The sequence below is a fragment of the Varanus komodoensis genome, unplaced genomic scaffold (genome assembly GCF_004798865.1).
Source record: "Varanus komodoensis strain SLA01 unplaced genomic scaffold, ASM479886v1 scaffold1, whole genome shotgun sequence".
In the NCBI taxonomy this organism is placed as follows: domain Eukaryota; kingdom Metazoa; phylum Chordata; class Lepidosauria; order Squamata; family Varanidae; genus Varanus; species Varanus komodoensis.
Genome location: NW_025335268.1, coordinates 45,633,402 through 45,647,370, shown reverse-complemented (window position 1 = coordinate 45,647,370; position 13,969 = coordinate 45,633,402). Strand labels below are relative to the sequence as shown.

Genomic DNA, 13,969 nt, shown 5'->3' with positions numbered 1-13,969 from the left:
TGTGATGAAAGGGTCTTGCAACAATAGACCACAATGAAAAATGAAACATGAGATAAGGGTACATAACTAGATAAAGCTTGAGTCACAGACTTTCATATTCCTGAAAAACCTACCAAAATTGAATGGAACCATTTAAAGATTGCATCCCCAACTATATAACAAAAGATATTTTTCAGTAATTGGTTTACAAAGTTGGACATATTTTATAGCATGTAAATTAATACAGATTGGTAAATACCAAAATTACCTAATCTCACTAAAAATCAGGCAATGACAAACCATTTGTAAAAAAAAAGCAACTGAGTTCTCTGAAATTTGAAAACAGCAGGGCTCTCCCTGTGATTTTAATGGTTCATTCAACTTACTATCCTTTTCCAGATAATGCCCCTTCCCAGATGGTTCAATTAATATTGTTTGCTTCCAACAAACCATGCTTTAGCAACACTTTGATTCATTTCTTGACATCTTGATAAATGGAATATGGCAGGTTCTTTTCTGAAACCAATTCACCAAAACTGGTTTCCTGCTGCAATGAGTGAATTGATTTAGGGACATTTCTTGGAAAACGGAGTTGAATTTAATGTGACCTTTTAAGTAAGTATAATCTAACTTGCCTCCTGCTTGATTTTCTTCAGCAAAGGGGATCCACTTTCACATAAACCAGGTACAATGCTGGATTCATCAGACTCTTGTTTGATAACATCTTGCAGATCATCTACAAGGTGAGTCGATGTTTGGGGCTAAAAGGAAAAGACAAGTTTGTCCTGAAGCAACAGGGAAGTCTGCAAAGCATTCTCGTATGACTCCAAGTTATCACTGTCCCTTTTCTCTTACCAGCATTTTTAAGGGTCCATATTTGAATTCTTGAGCTGCAACTACATTTTTAAATGGAGTAGGTGTTCTTGGAGAACTTTCCAGTATTGATCTTTTGATAGCTGGAGTTCTGAAGCTGAGCCCATGATATGAACAAACAGAATGAAAAAAAGATACAGAAAACAGAGTGAATCACTTTGCGGTGATCTTAGTTTAGTGTAACAGTTAAAAGGGTGAACTAGATGTGGTGTGCCAAGTACCAGGATCCAATTTCCTATCTTTAGAATGGGAATAATCACTGGCCTTCCTTTAGGGGGTGTTCTATAAATTACTGATACAATGTCTACAAGATATTTAACCTTTTAGTAGCGAAACTATATAAACATGAATAGTGATTCCACATTATGCAATGCTAACCTGAGGTAAGAGACAACAGTAAGATATATTACTAAACCAGCTTCTCCACCTCCGTGTGCTCCAGATGCTTTGGACTTTAATCTCCCATCAGTTACCATTCGAAAGCCCGATGGTCAGGGGTGCTGGGAGTGGTAGTCTAAATTGTTTTAAAGGCATCAGGTTGGGGAAGGCTCCTCTAAAGTAATGCCCTGAACTTATGCTAAAGCACAGGCTCCTCTACACATCTAGCAGCCCCACTCAGGTCAGTGGAAGGGCCAGTCAAGTGAGCAAAGAAAATGCTGGGTTGTACTGCTCTTTACTGAAATGAATTTGAAAGCTTGCTTACACAGCAATTCCATATGCACACCAAAAAACAGCAAGCTCTCTGGAAAAAGGAGATCCCATATACCGGTGCAAAGCCAGGATTAGTGCTATGATAGCACAGCAAAAAGTAGGGCTTTTAAAAGTTAAGACTTACACATTGTTTTCCTTCTGTGTCTTAAAAGCTTGGTCTCTGTGAACAGGTGTTGTAACAGTGACTTTATGGGAACAGAGGGGAGTAGAAGTTAAAGTAGGGTTGTCCAGGTCTAGACTTTCTTGGCTGGATGAGGTGTTCAAGAACTGCAAAGATTACCAGGAAAATATCAGTGTAAAATATGCATCTGGCTTTTTAAAGCAATTTTACCAAAATGAAGGAAAGAAATAAAGAAAAGTAATTTCAAGATAAATTAAGAGTGCTTCTACTGACTCATGGTGCAATGGTGTGCATCAGTTCTAATGTCACACTGTGTGGCAAAAGCATGATGATGTATTTTGGTTGCACTACTCCTGATGGAAAATTCTAGTGCTTGAGGCCATACATCTTTTTTGGGTTCTGTACCAAGATTATTTATAGAAACTAAGATTTGTTGCAACCCACTGAACTTCAGTGGAAATTTGGCTATGCAAGGAATGAAAAAGTTGGAGTTTCCCCACTGAAAGGTAATGAATCTTGTAGCATAAAGTCTCCTTTTTGAAATGAAAAAGGAAAAAAGAACATTCCTCTTTTTCTATTACAAGAGAGTGCTTCACTTGCATGATATAGAAAATAAAGAATGCACAGAGTTTTCCTGTTGCAATTCTTTAGCTTAGTGAGCAGGGGCTGCTACTGCAGAGTTTAGGAGAAAGAATTTCACTAAAAATAAAAATGAACTCATGAACCCATTATACTTTTTACAGTTTAAAACAGAATCTAAGAACAACTTTTAACTCTGCTTGACAAGATAAAGATAATTTAAGTACTTGCTGCACAGCTCCTCCCATACTATCCAGATTTTTTCATATCATTATATAGTTGATTTTTAAAATCAGTTGTTAGTTTTGTAATAAAATGCTAATACTGCCTGTTTAGTCTGAATTTTTTGTGTGAGGAGTCAGTGAACCATACTGCAAAAAGATGGAATACTGAAAGAAATGCTTATAGAAAACAGAGGCGTTAAATTCTGATAGCTGAAGGAATTAATTTTTTAAAAAAAGAGTAAAGCAAGCAAACCTTGAACCCCTTCAAAAACACCAAGCATTAGACACACAGGGTAAAAAATGATCTGTTAGATTGCTGGCAGTCTACGGTGAAGAGAAAGTGCTATGAGGAGATTCAAAATTGGAATGCAATCAATGAGTGCAACAGGAATTAGTCATTTGTTCCAAAGATTAGCTTCTCTATGTTGTTAAGACCTTGCTGACTGAGGATTAGTAACATCTGTGCAGAAATCTTGCTCTACCTGCGAGGGAGAGAATGGCAGGCTTTTGACAGGGGAGCGCTTAGGAGATGAGCTGCTGACATCAGCAATTATGAAGGACTTATTACGGCCACTGGCTAAGTGGCTGGGATACCCTCTCTTGGTGCGCAGAATAACCAACGGAGCTGTGCCACACTTGGAGCCAATCAAGGATTTTGCCAAGGCAAGGGAATCCTGGCACAACATAGTTTTGCTCAAGTCTGAGAGAGCGTATCCTTCGGGCCTACAAGCGCTGGCCTCTGTTTGCTGAAGCTGTGGGGCTTTGCCTGAGGGAACACGGCTAGGCGAGGTGTCTGCTTCTTCAGAGAATTCAAAAGTGCTGAGATCACCCCATGACGAAGGATCCTGGAAACAGTGGGGGAAGCCACGAATCTATGAGACAGTGTGTGATGCTCCCTTGTTAATAACAAAAGCACACAGTGACAGCACCAACATAACTACTTTGATCAAAGGGAAAGAAAGTCAAGGGGAACAAGCAATAGCTCCTTGTTTTTATTCAGTTTGGCCTAGTGCTATCCCAAAGGGAAAAATTAAGCACAAACAATCATAATGGGAATTCCTAAAAGAAGTGAGCCTCTGTCCTTGCTAACAGCACAACCAGCAAGAAAAAAGTCCTTTTGCCCCTACACACAAATGTGCTGTGTGACCAAGCTGCACTTACGAGAGCCGTTTTAAGTAAAAAAGATGTATCAGCATCCAAAACACAGATCCAATGAAGGCAACTATCAATGCATACCCTTATAAGAGAACTAAAAACACACAGTTTCAGTATGGTTACATTTAAATCTACAATTTGATTTATTAGAAAGCACACTATATCTAGAAATCATTTTAAAATTTTATTTTAATTTACCAGCAAATGTGTGCCCTTTGATGTTTAATATGCAAACCGGCAAGAGCTGCTATCATGGTGCGATGCATGCTTATTAAAGACGAATGTTTACCTACGCTTGATAAATATCAGAACCCAAACAACAAGCTAGGCCAGTATGCTGATCCTACTCACATTTACTCAGAAACAAGCCCTATTTATTTCAGCAAGGTTTACTTCCAAGTAGGCATGCTGTAACTCTCGTTCTGTGTTATGAAGCCTGCAGCCCCCCACTCTGCAAAATAAAAAGCATGTGGCAGGAGGAAACCTACTGCCTGCATTGACAATGGATATACAGGAAAAAGTAATGGCGCAGAAATAGCCCCCTTTCTGCCCTAGACTATCTACAGCTCAGAAAATGGCAACTCTACTTACGGAATCTATAAGCTGAAGTGTTTCCGCAAATTCTAAGAGATTCTTAACATTATCCAGGAAGTTACTCTGGTGAACGATCATGCACCTTGCAGGAGATGCACTTTCCTCAGGCAAGCAGCCGTGGTCAACCGGCGGAGATGGAGTGCAGTGCTGATGCTCCCCCAAAGCGGAAATGGGTGCACTATTACCACTAGTTCTGGTACTGTCTGCAATGGTGGTGCTGTGCCATCCTGGGTAATCTGATGTATGATTCTGTGCCTAAAGGAAGGGGGGAAGCAGGGGGAGAGGAAGACAGAGAGGCAGAAGGAACTTAGCAATGAAATTGCACAAGGTATCAGATGGCTGTTGAAGGAAAAGATAAAAGTGGTTGCATCATCTAAGCACTTAATGCCTATGAAACAGTTGTCAAGATGTTTCCTTTCATCAGTGCAGCAAGAGCTTGTTTGAAAGGAGAGTAAATTTATAGCTCTCATTTTGGCATTACCTCACCTTGTGCAACAACTCTGCATCCTGGGCAAGTATCTAAAGCATAAAAGGCAACCCAGCTATACTCATCCGTTGTTCCTTCGAAGTCCATAAAGTGCCTTGATCTTTTTTTTGCCGTTGAGGAGTAAGGGAATGGAGGATTATTCTAGTGCAAACTCAACTTGGGCTATACCTAAGGATTTAAGATGGTGAAATCCACATTGCATTTGAGGTCACCAGAAAGTTTTCGATTGATTTTCATGATTTGGGTTAAAATCAGAGTTGCTTTGTTTGTAAGTTTGTTTTCTGCATCCCTTTGCTTTCCTCCTATGCCTGTCTAGTGTTACAGCTTACACCAATGCAATGAAAAGGCTGTAAAATCAATGTGGTTAGGAAAGCAGAAGAGCAAATGAACAGAAGTATCTTTCCAGTATAACCATGCAAGAGAAGGAATTGCAAAACATAAGCTAAAAATTAAAATTGGCCAGAACTAACATGTCATGCACACTGTTGTTTTCTAATTAACTAGAAAATGAATGAATGATTAATAGGAATTAATTACACACAGATGACCGTTGGCTACCACCTGTGTTTTTCTCAGTTCCCGTATTAATTGATTTGCTACTTCTCAGTACCTATACACTGAAATACATAATGTATAGAATTAGGTAACAGCCCAGTGTGGTCTCATACATGCAGTTACAGAATCTAACTTTCCTCAGAGAGAAACGTTATCAAGCATGCAAAAAATCTTGGCGTTACTTGGGCTATGATTCCCAAGCCATCTGGAGCTGGAAGAAGAGTTTACCAAGCCAAAGAAGCTAGACTGTGCACGCCAGCTTGTGTCCACAAGTGACAAAGGGAACAGGAGCTTGTGGCATCCTAAAAAGGAGTGTACAGGTCCTGAGGGATGGGTAGAAAAGTATGGCTGGGGGATCATGGGAGCTGTAGTCCAATACATCTGGAGGGAACAAGATTGGAGAAGGCTGGTTTAGCTGATTTGAAGCAGTAGCACTCCAAAACTTGGCAGTGGGGAGAAGCTGTTGTATACATACATGGGTATCCTTTAGAGTGGCATCTTCTCATCTGGACTTGAATTATGAAGCATTTGATCAAAAGGTTGGCCATAACTGAGCTAGACTATCTTCAGTGGCTTGAGGATCACAGGCCATAGGTGAAACATACAGCTGAAGGTAAGAAGGACAGCAGAGAAGAATGGTGGGGGGATGAAAGAACAGGCACTACATTTTCATTAAGTTTGGCATCAAATGGGGTGGGGGACTGACTGCCCCTATTCCAAAATGGTAAATGAGTGGGCACTGGTAGCAGTTATGTGCTATTGTAATTTGGGAAATGGGGAAAGAAAAGAAGCAAAGGCTTATGGCGGGGATGCGACATTGTGTCCTGTCCAAATGGAAATATAGGGCCTTGATTAGTGAAAGAAGGAAAGAGAAGGCAAAAAAAGGAAAGAGAAGCACTGGGGTAAAGCTGCTATCCCTCCATCCAAGCACAGGGTGACATTCTTACTGGTAATGCCTGCTGCCCTTTCAGTTCATTCTCAGTCGACATTAGTAGCAACTCTAATTCCTTTATTCGTTTCTCTTTCTCAGGGTCTTCATCATTATAGTGTCTCTGCAATTAAGAGTTAAGGGAAAAGAGAAAGTAAAGGCCTGGTTGGATGCTGGAATCATAACGATCATGATGGCTTGCTTGCCCATTTTGCAGAATTGCAGCCAAATTAGTTTGACAGGCTCCTTCAAAGATCAACCTCTCTGTTGAATTTTGTTCATGGGCATTAAAATGGAAAACATGGAGCAGATTTGATCATTCTCTGGATGTTTGCTCGGATACCTTTGGTCTGAAGGTACCAAACTGTCTTAAGTTTACTCATTTGAGTCTGAGACTGCTGGAGCAAATGCATTTCCTCCCTCATCATCTCCCACCCCTAGAAATGTCCAACCCCCCCACCCACAGTGCAAACCTAGCACTGTCTCTGCTCCTGGCTAATTGATAAGTCTCTAGAATGCTGATTCCTGTCCTTTCCTAGAGAAAATCACATCTCTTTCATAGTTAACTGTGACTCAACTTCATCAATGACAACAGGGATCAGCGTAAACCAGGTTTCCCTCAAATTGAGAGCTGAAACCTACCTCAGTGCAGCTCCAAATTTTGATCAAGGAAGAGCCCTGCTTTTGCCCTAATGGCTGCGAACTATTCACCTGGCTAGAGGAGGGGACAGCAAGAGGGAGGGGACAGCACATTCAAGTCTGGCACTCCATGCGCTTAACCCATGGCTAACCAGTTCCGTATCTGCTGGGCCCTTCTTCACTGTTCACCATGGTAAAAGCTGCCCCTTTGTCTTATTGGAAAGCAAAGCATTTGCATCTAACTTGCATCTGAAATGTACCACAAATTGCCACCTGAAATTATCTTTACAAATATCTACCTGAATAGCTGCCGCAGCTGGCTGAGGAACATTAACAATATTTACATGAAGTGCTACTGGATAAGGGATATGAGCTGAGACCTAGACCAAGAAAAGCAAAACAACAAAAAAGGCCAAATTATTTACGCCACTTACATTCTGCTCACTAACAAGGTGAGTTTAAATAAGCACACTAAGTGCTTCCTTCACCATTTACTTCCTTGAAATAAAAGAAGGATTTCCTTTCAATTGAAACAATTTCAGCAACCCTTTAAGAGTGAAGCTCTCAAACCACACTGCAGTGAAAATGTATCAAAAGCTTTGCTGGGTCAGAGCAATGGCACCTTCTGTCCAGCATGTTGTCACACAGTAGCCAACCAACTGCCACACAATCCCACAAGCCTCTACTTAACAAGACGGATGTTTCAGTATATCCAAGTAAAAGGTGAGAGCAGGCCTATGCATGATTTTTATCTCTCCAAAGGGGTAATAAAATAAATGCTGCTTGCAGCCTTTTCTTGCCAAAAGCATCTGACTGGCCACTGCTGCAAACAAGATGCTGAATTAGAGAGACCTTTCATCTCGTCCAGCAGGCGTTTATTGAGCCAGCTTTTCCTCCTCCCCAGAATTGACCAGATTGTGACAATCCATTGGTTGTCTTCTTTAAAAGAATGAAACAAGAACAAGCAAGCAAGAATGTAAACAGCGTATGGAGAAGCCATGCATGCTAGCTTGGGGGGACTGTGGTCTATGCTCCAGTCCACATATGAAGCATGGAAAAAAGATTGCTCGTTATCTTACACACAAGTACACCAACATGCTTCTTCTTACATCTCATGTAAGAACTTGTTACCACACGTCCCTGTGAGTTCTTGGGCAGAGTTTTGCAATCAAGAAAAGGCAGATGCTGTGAGCCAACTCCTCAAAATACTGTCAGAAAGGCAAAATTAAAAGCATAAGGAAAATGTGTTTAAATTGCACCCAGATGTCCTAATGCTTGACATTTTGTAACTACTGACAGCACTTTGAGTAGGTCCTTTCTACATTCTGCCGTATTTCCTAAGGGCTGTGGCATTCTGTAATCACAGAATTGTGTGTTACTGATATGAAGAGAGGCAGCTCAGATGGGGTTTTATTACAATAAATTTCCTTCAATTCATATAATCTAGTAAATAATGAACATATATTTATAATTGCTTACAGGGTTGAGTCCAGATTTAGTCATACTTAGGGCAGACCCACTGAAATCAGTGGGACTTAGGTTAATAATAACTTAAGCTATTGTTTTCAATGGATTAAATCTTAAGGATGACTATAGAAGTACAGATATTGTTAAATCTGCTCTGTGTTTTACAGATTATTTCAGTCATCTACAGAGACTGAACTGTATTTTCCAAACAAGAATGTGTATTAGCACTAAAGCAAAATAACTAATGTGCATCAGGGTGCTGGCATTAATATGAATTAGCACAAATTTCCCTTCACCCAAAAGTGAAATGCCAATTGACAAGTTCCCAGAATTGAAATGACTCAGAAAAACGCAGTCTGCAGATTTCTCCAATGTCCTTAAGTATGACTACAACTGGATCCAACCCACTATACATTTGCTATAACAAATTTGACCTGTGGACAGTTTGCAAATCATTGGAAAAGAAGAATAGGACAATGCTACTGATGTTGGCCCAACAAAGGAATTGCTTGTTAAATTAAAATATTACAAATGTTTTACTGCGTGATTACAAGAAGGACTGCATATGCCCGGTACAATTATGTAAATCCCAAGCTCAACCAATTTTGACCCTCTGGGTAATTTTATGTAAACTCAAAACTCTGCAAAGAACATGGGGAGGGAGACCAAGGACCATAGTCAATTCTGGAGAAGTTCTAGGGAGCTACATGCCATTGTTGGGCAAGGTTGCAGGCAAAGGGGGTAGGATCAAAGGCTAAAGGAATAGGATGTAAAACACAGCAGGATACTGTACTTCAAATCCCTTATTGCCAGTAGCTACACTTAAAGAATGGGAGAAAATTGCATAAAAGCCAGGAAACTGCCAAAGGATTGAGGGTTGGCAGTAAGCTGGTAGGTAATATGGCTGTCTGGGGAATCTCAGAACTGAATGAGACCTTAGTAGGCCAGATTTGCTCCTTGGGGCAGAGGGTTCCCATTCCTAGTTTAGAAGAGTTGTAGCATCCTTTACTCCGCTTCCATGCTGGCTTTGTCAACCTATTGAACTGTTTCTATCAGCTTACATTTTGAGCCTCAGAAATATGATAATAGGAGTAGTCATTGGTAGTCGGGCTTGGGCTGTCTGTTGGCAGATGTACAGATGGTGGAGTATGGGCAAAGCTCATTAAATGGTTATTCTTCGGAAAACTTGTAGCTAGTGAAGGCTGGCTGACTTTGGATGACTCCTGCAGATAACCTTCCTGTTCAACCTTTCGACGCATTGTGGAATTCCAGTGGTTCTTGATAGCATTATCAGTTCTGCACAAGAACACAAGCATATGAAAAAAGCACAAATATAATTTTCAGGCATGATTGTGATTAACTGGCAAAGACCAGTAGGTAGCATACACCATTTTCATAATTACATCTGGGAATCTCCTGTGCAATTTCTTGGTACTTCTATCATAATATGCTATGCTGCTCACACAGTCTCAACTTCTCCTAAAGTTCACAACAGACTGATTCATAAAGCTTTCAAAATACACAACTTTTAATGTTCTATTACAGCAGCCCCCAGCCTCTTTATTTGGCAACGAAGGCAAAATAGATAAAACAGGAAAAAAAACATTCTCCCTTCATTCCTTTTTCCAATTCTGAAGCCAGCTTGTATTATTCTTAGCTTAAACGGTATTTTACCTGGAAAAAAATTAACCCGTTCAGTTGTTTCTTGACCCTAGCATGTGACCCAACACGCCTAGCACCAGGTTCTGCAGCTTGTGAAACACATTTGGCCATTCCAAAGGCAACTCTACCATGTTCCACTACTGCATGCAGATAACACAAACTAAACAAGTATCCCAACAACCACCAAGGGCAACAACTTCCATCAATCCTATGCTGGCTACAAATGATGGAAGATGTAGGCCAAAGCATCTGGAGAGTCCCAAGTTGCCCACCCTGATCTAGGGTGCTGAAATCTGGACAAAGAACCAGATACAACAAAGGTCCTCTGAGATTCGTGCCCTATATATGGTGACCCCAACATGCTTGAAATTCAGTTGAGGGCTGATCCTGAGCACTTTGCACCCTCTCATTATATTAAAATCAAACAAAACTCTCCCTGCAAAGGAATCTAAGTCCACATGTTTGCCCCATGGAGCAGAGAGAAGCAAGGAAAAGCTTCACAGCTCTGTGCAAAATGCTACTTCCCTGCTCTCCATGGGCCAATGAATTAGCTCTCTCTCTCATTCGTTCTCTCTCTCTTTTCTTTCTTTCGTGAGAGGCCATAATCAATCTCTTGCATCACTTCCAGTACGGTCTTCAGTTAACTTCAAAAGTCTTAGGCCAGAACCCACATGGCCTTAGAGTTCATGCTCAGTGAAAGGAGGGAGATATGATTGCTTAAGCCTTACTTTTTATATAATAAAGGCAGATTTTACCTTTTTGGCATTATTCTTCAGAGGAATCAGATGTTTAGATGCTTTAATTATCAACATAATCATTTCACTGTTACTCTCAGGGTCTTATGAAATAGCTTTTATAATTTTGCTATCTTATATAAAATACATTTTTATTTACAGCAGATAGTCTGCATGACAAAGTAAAAAGTACTAAGTTACAGATCTGCTTTACTCACTTTTATGGGAATGTGGATAATAGGACACAGATTTCCATACAGGGCTCAGTTAAACCTTATTTCCAACTTATATAAACCATATTATGGTAGAAACGGTAAAGACAAGGCTTCCTTTCTTTATTCTTTTTAACATATGAAATGATCTACTTGATTATATGGGAGTCATGGGATTATCATGGATTCATTCAGCTTTAAATCATCAGGGAAAAGTGTTTGTCCAGTCCGTTTAGAGAGGACAGTCAATAGCTTCTTGGGCTACCTGATCCACTGACTAGATCCAGTGACTTTAGAGAAATTCTTCTAAAAATAGAACTGATAGGTGAGCTGCTGTAAGTTCAAGTCAACAGAGTAATACAACATTCTTCTCTCATCTGGTTTGGGCCTTAGATGCATTAATCAAAAAAAAAAAAGACCTTTCATACACATTGTTCTAAGACTGACAGACGGATGCATCTCACCAATCTCTCCCCCATCTAGCCTTTCTTTTAACTGCTATTCTCCGTCATTACCGTCCAGGCAGCAACTTTGCAATTTCTGCCCATCTGTTTCCCAGCCTTTTGTGTGCTTGGTAAATGATTTTATCTTCCTCTTCTGTCCAGGAGGTTTTTTTAACTTCTGGATTCAAATGGTTGTGCCACCGCTCCCTGCATTGTTTTCCGATCCTTCCCTTTAAGTGCTTAGCGATGACAGACCAGCGCTTGGGGCCGTATTTCTGTACGAGTTCTATCACCTTCAAACAAGCACAAAAATACCACCTCTAATGTTTGCTTTTGCTTCAGAGAAGATAAAGACAGTCAGCTGATGAGACAATTAATTACAAGGCTAAACTGCATCATCACATAAACACATTTCCACTTCTGGAATGGGATTTCCCCAACCTCTCCTCCCTGCCTGTGCACCTAACCCTCCTCCAGAGCAGATTCTGGTGGCATGCAGGGGCAGGAGAAATATGTTCAACCAAAGATGTCTGTTCCATTGGGAAATGGATGCAAGTGGATTTCACCTTCACGCAGGCCTTCATGTAAGAGGCTTTCTATCCAAATATGCAAATACAGTGAAAGAATGCCAGTGGTTTTTAAAATAATTTATATTAAAAGTAGTGATTTAAATATCACAACTGCTGCTCAATCAATTGGAACAACATTTTCAATTATGTGAAAAGTTTTAAATTAATAAAAACAATCAGCTAAACTTTGCAGCCCAAATGAAGATTCTTGAAGCTACTTTCCTTACGAAGTGGTAGTAATCATTTGTCATCATTGCCATTCACAGTACTTTCCCTAAGTCTCCAAAGTGCTTCATATCCTTCATTTAAATTGCTCTTAAAAAGTCCCATGCTCGTATTATAGGCAAATAACATTAAACATGAGAAAGATGCACAATGTGCAAGAAAAAATACATAGGCAGCAGCATAAGGAAAGGAAGTATGCAGCCACCCTAGTAAAACAGCCCCCTAATTAGAAGATGGAGGGACTGATGGTGAAAGAGAGAGGATTCCCTGTGTCCACCTAATCAGATCATGGCTGAGACTGGAGTTGAGACTTCTTGGCTCACAGCTCAGTCTTTCAACTTATACTTGAGCAGGGATTTCAAGCAGTGGTAAGCAGAGGGTAGACTGTCACACATGTTGGAGTTGGAGTATAATTCCCACAAGCCCCTGGCAGCATGAGCAATGCAGAAAGGTAAGACTTCTAAACCCACCCCAATTTAAAATACTTCTGAGTTACAAAAGAGTAATTAAGGGCTGTAAATAAAATGCTGTAGAACTGAATATTAATAAAAGCAAATACTGGATAACATTCAGTGTAATTTCTATCTGGAGTATGGTCATTGGAATGATTTGATCTTATGTTACTCTAACCTTAATCTTATTGGTCAATGAATAATATGTTAGATTTTACACATTATTTCAATACATATGAAAGTATAGAGGCTAAGCACAACATTTAAAGCTGATGAAACAATTAGAGTAAAATCACTTTGTCATTTACCCGTTGATCTTCTTCTTTAGTCCATGGGCCTTTGATAAGTTCTGGATTTAGTACCTTCTGCCACCGATGCTGGCACTGTACATCTGTCCGATTCTAACAGTACACAAAAAATGAAAGCCCCAACAAATTATATACAAGCAATGCACAATTATATATGCATGAACCATTGCAAATGTTGTTATGTGAAGTGCCACAGACATAATTCTGAGTCACAATATTGTAGTATGACGTAAGAGAATGAAATTTGTAGACCTGGAGTAGGAAAAGCCTTAAGGAAAGTAATACTGGGCCGGAGGGGGGTGGTGGGACTGCCAGGACAGCCCTGGAACAAATCAGTTTGACAAATGAGGGTACTGAAACAGAGTGTATGGGAAGCAAGGTGGCAGAGATGAAAAGGAAATAGTAAGAATTATTTCATTGTCTGGAGAGGTCCACCCCTGGTTTGCAGAGTTGGATTACACTAATGGAACTTAAATCCAACTGCAATCCTATTCATTTCAGTGGGTCTACTTTAAGGAGGACTCACACTGGATTCTATCCATGATTTCAATACATATGAATGGAGGCTGGCTGGACAGAGTTTTTAATGCTAGTGAAGTGAGAGAACCCCCTCCACCTGCCAAGAGAACTGGGTGGGTGTGGTAAAAGAGATGAGTGGCCAGAAAGAAGAGTTAAAGCCAGGTGCCAGGTGATGGGGGAATGGACAGAGAGGAAGAAACATGGTTAAACACGGAGATTAAAAGGGTAGGTCAGTTCCTGGTCCACAATGAACCCCATTTCAAAAAGATCCCAGCAATATGAAGAGCAGCCTATAAACATCAGTGAGGAAAATCAATGATTTTAGTATGGCTGGGATGGGGCACAAATGGGGTCATCCTTCAGAAAAACCCTAAAATGGAGTGGTAAAACCCAAAATGCAAGAAAATGGTATGGTAGGAAACTTTTGCTCCAGATGTTTGCTGTACGGTCACTTGCCTTCTCTGTATTTATTTATTATATTCCTACACTGCCCATTAGCCTGAAGGCTCCCTGGGCAGTTCACAGAATTATTT

General features: G+C 40.3%; 2 protein-coding genes across 6 annotated transcripts in view; both read right to left on the bottom strand.

Annotated features, from left to right (window-relative positions):
* Nucleotides 1-13,969, bottom strand: part of AHI1 (Abelson helper integration site 1) — a 128,918-nt gene that overhangs the window by 44,523 nt on the left and 70,426 nt on the right. The window lies entirely within an intron of this gene.
* The window catches only part of MYB (MYB proto-oncogene, transcription factor), a 38,021-nt gene that overhangs the window by 19,054 nt on the left and 4,998 nt on the right, over nt 1-13,969 (bottom strand). Inside the window, exons 2-11 of the mRNA XM_044448083.1 lie at nt 12,918-13,010; nt 11,436-11,656; nt 9,374-9,608; nt 7,145-7,225; nt 6,226-6,330; nt 4,234-4,491; nt 2,970-3,332; nt 1,688-1,830; nt 835-949; nt 615-740 (exon numbers count right to left, since the gene is read on the bottom strand). Coding sequence (XP_044304018.1) covers nt 615-740; nt 835-949; nt 1,688-1,830; nt 2,970-3,332; nt 4,234-4,491; nt 6,226-6,330; nt 7,145-7,225; nt 9,374-9,608; nt 11,436-11,656; nt 12,918-13,010 — 1,740 coding nt within the window. The remainder of the gene's footprint in view (nt 1-614; nt 741-834; nt 950-1,687; nt 1,831-2,969; nt 3,333-4,233; nt 4,492-6,225; nt 6,331-7,144; nt 7,226-9,373; nt 9,609-11,435; nt 11,657-12,917; nt 13,011-13,969) is intronic.